Source organism: Aplysia californica, unplaced genomic scaffold (assembly GCF_000002075.1).
Source record: "Aplysia californica isolate F4 #8 unplaced genomic scaffold, AplCal3.0 scaffold00764, whole genome shotgun sequence".
Taxonomy (NCBI): Eukaryota; Metazoa; Mollusca; class Gastropoda; order Aplysiida; family Aplysiidae; genus Aplysia; species Aplysia californica.
The window spans coordinates 362,009-364,767 of NW_004798034.1; the positions used below are offsets into that span (position 1 = coordinate 362,009).

At 46.1% G+C, this 2,759-nt stretch overlaps 1 protein-coding gene across 1 annotated transcript in view; it reads right to left on the reverse strand.

Annotated features, from left to right (window-relative positions):
* LOC101862902 (broad substrate specificity ATP-binding cassette transporter ABCG2) overlaps positions 1-2,300 on the reverse strand; it is a 49,400-nt gene extending 47,100 nt beyond the window's left edge. Inside the window, exon 1 of the mRNA XM_005109313.3 lies at positions 1,531-2,300. Coding sequence (XP_005109370.3) covers positions 1,531-1,533 — 3 coding nt within the window. The 5' untranslated portion in view covers positions 1,534-2,300. The remainder of the gene's footprint in view (positions 1-1,530) is intronic.
* Between the last annotated feature and the right edge of the window lie 459 nt (positions 2,301-2,759).

Genomic DNA, 2,759 nt, shown 5'->3' on the forward strand with positions numbered 1-2,759 from the left:
AGAGAGAGAGAGAGAGGGGGAGAGAAAGAGAGAGAGAGAGAGAGAGAGAGAGAGAGAGAGAGAGAATACACAAAAGAGGCAAGGGAGAGGGGGGAGGTAGGTGGGAAGAAGGTGTAGACAGCCAGAGAGGAAAGAGAGATCCAAGAGAGAAAGAGAAAGAAAGGGAAGGGGAAGAGAGAGAGACTGAGAGAGAACAAACAGAGACAGAGGAGAGAGAGGGGGCATTGATTTAGGAGAAAGAGAGAGGCAGACAGACATCAGACAGACAGAGAGAGAGAGAGAGAGAGAGAGAGAAAGAGAGAGAGAGAGAGAGAGAGAGAGAGAGAGAGAGAGAGAGAGAGAGATTGATTGACAGGAAAAAGAGAAAGAACGAGACAGACAGACCAAAAAAGGCTTAGAAGCCTACAGCAGGATGTGATATCGATATCGTGAATGATACCAAGCATGACGTGGACGAAACAAAGAGTAAAAGAACATGTTTGAAAACAACGTCGGGAACCCAAATGCACACACAGTCAGTGTGGGATACACTACACGCATACAACTACTATATGTACAATGTAACACAGGCCTGACGTTGGAAGTGGGAGGCTTTGGCTTAGGCCTGCGATTCTGCAAATTAAATAGAGGTACCGCAAGCAACTAATGACAGAGCTACTGGAGAAGTTTTAACAATTCGTGTTGCTTTTTTGCTTCCCCCACACACCCCACGGCCCACACACACACCCCAAAACGCCAAACAGCACGAATGAACGCGTGCCCGGGCACGCACACTCACATGACATATACACAATGCATGCACACCACACCACACACACACACACACACACACACACACACACACACACACACACACACACACACACACACACACACACACACGCGCAACTCTGCCCGTCAGAGCAGTGTGTATGCGTGTACTTCTAAGCTTGCGTATCATGTGAGTGTGTGGGTGTGACGTGCGTTCGGGGTGGGTGGGGGAGGAAGAAAGCGACACGAATTGTTAAATTCGACACACACGCACACGCATCACACATGGAGAGAGAGAGAGATCAAAACGGCTGTGAAAGATGACTAACTTTGAATGGTATATTTTTACTTTCCCTCCCGTCATACAAACTTAACTTGATCAACCAGTTGTCCATTTTCTACAAAATATCGATGCGTTGAACACGAATATCAACTCCATTTCCGTCGCAAATTAAAATTAATAGTTTTTGAAATATATTATTGTTCTTAGTGGAGATAGACTTGCTCAGGACCAATAAAATTTTTACTTTTATTATGCACCCACTCAGAAGCATTGATTTTAATTTGAGGGTAAACTGCCATCTAGTTTTTGCTGTCGAACACACGTGTATGGCCACTCTAAAACCCTTGCAAATCAATTGCTTTTAAAAGTATAAATTGCCAAAACATCAAATCATTATGAAATTGAAATGCAGGAGGGCATGCATGGAATGTGATTATATTAATGTGCAATGCGGAAATGATTTTGTTTTGTTAAGAGTTCGAAAAAAAAAGACTCACCATGACGTCTGCACGAGTTTCCTTTCTATCGATGATAGCTCAATAATAATGGCCAATAGATCCAAAGATTATCACTCCACTGTGCGTATGCATGCGCTGATGATGCACCCACTGCGTTAATAAAGGGTCACTCGTTTCCTTTTAAATCTGTCTTTATAATTATTATAAAGGACGAATGAACGCCCTCAACGGAGCTACAAGACAACCGTTCTAGCAAATTCTGGGCCCTCAAAGTCAAAGATCTAGAGTAAGACTAGAGGTGAGTGCTCACGTGCTTGGTGACGACACTCACTGCCCACTGATGACAAACGTATCCAGAGAGTGTGACAGGACAGAGAGGGAGAGGGGATCCACTCTCGTGACAATCTCCTTCAATGAAAGGCTGAAGTTCAACCTCACTCAATGAGAAACGTCCCTTTCCTCTGTGCCCGTGCCGCCTCCTTGCTTCGCACACGTCAGAGAAAATGTGAAGGCCACACAAAATACCACCAACAAAAACCACAAATTTGTATACAACAACACAGAATCCCCACCGGACGCTGGAATGTTAGGCCAAGTCGACACTGGGCAAGAAACAACTCTCAAGAGATATAATGTGTCCTTCCCTCGGAAAGAGAAAGAGACACTGCAGGCTACACACACACACACAACACACACGCCCCTCCAAACACCAGACACTAGACGGCTGACGCGCTGTGTGAGTAAACGAGTATTGATGTGTTGCGGCGGCGGGGGAATCTAGGTCACGCAGTGAGTGTACGACGGCTGAGTGTGTTCAGCGCATGCGTCGGCCCAACACGAGAGGGGGTGCGGCGCGGCGTTACGCATTCGTTCGTTTGTCGGACGTTCGTTCATTCGGGGATTCTGAGAGAGGCAGAAACTACACTAGACAGGTAGCCTAGCGGGAGAGGAGGAGAAGGCTGTGTTTCGCTTCCGCAGTTAAAAGGCGAGACCAAGGAGGAAAGAAACAAAAGACAGATATGCGAAGGACAAACACGACACATGTGCGCGCATACATTGTAAAATGTAATTTTATACGTCGTCTGGCGTACTTCTTCACCCCCATTATCTTCCTCGATTCGTTACGCCTCTGCCTATAACATAAAATCATATTATGCAGACCTCCCTCCCCCTTGCACCACAGACGTTTTTCTCTCTCTGTCTGCCTTTGTCTCTGTCTTGTCATTCTCTCACACGCTCTCTCTCTCTCTCTCTCTCTCTCTCTCTCT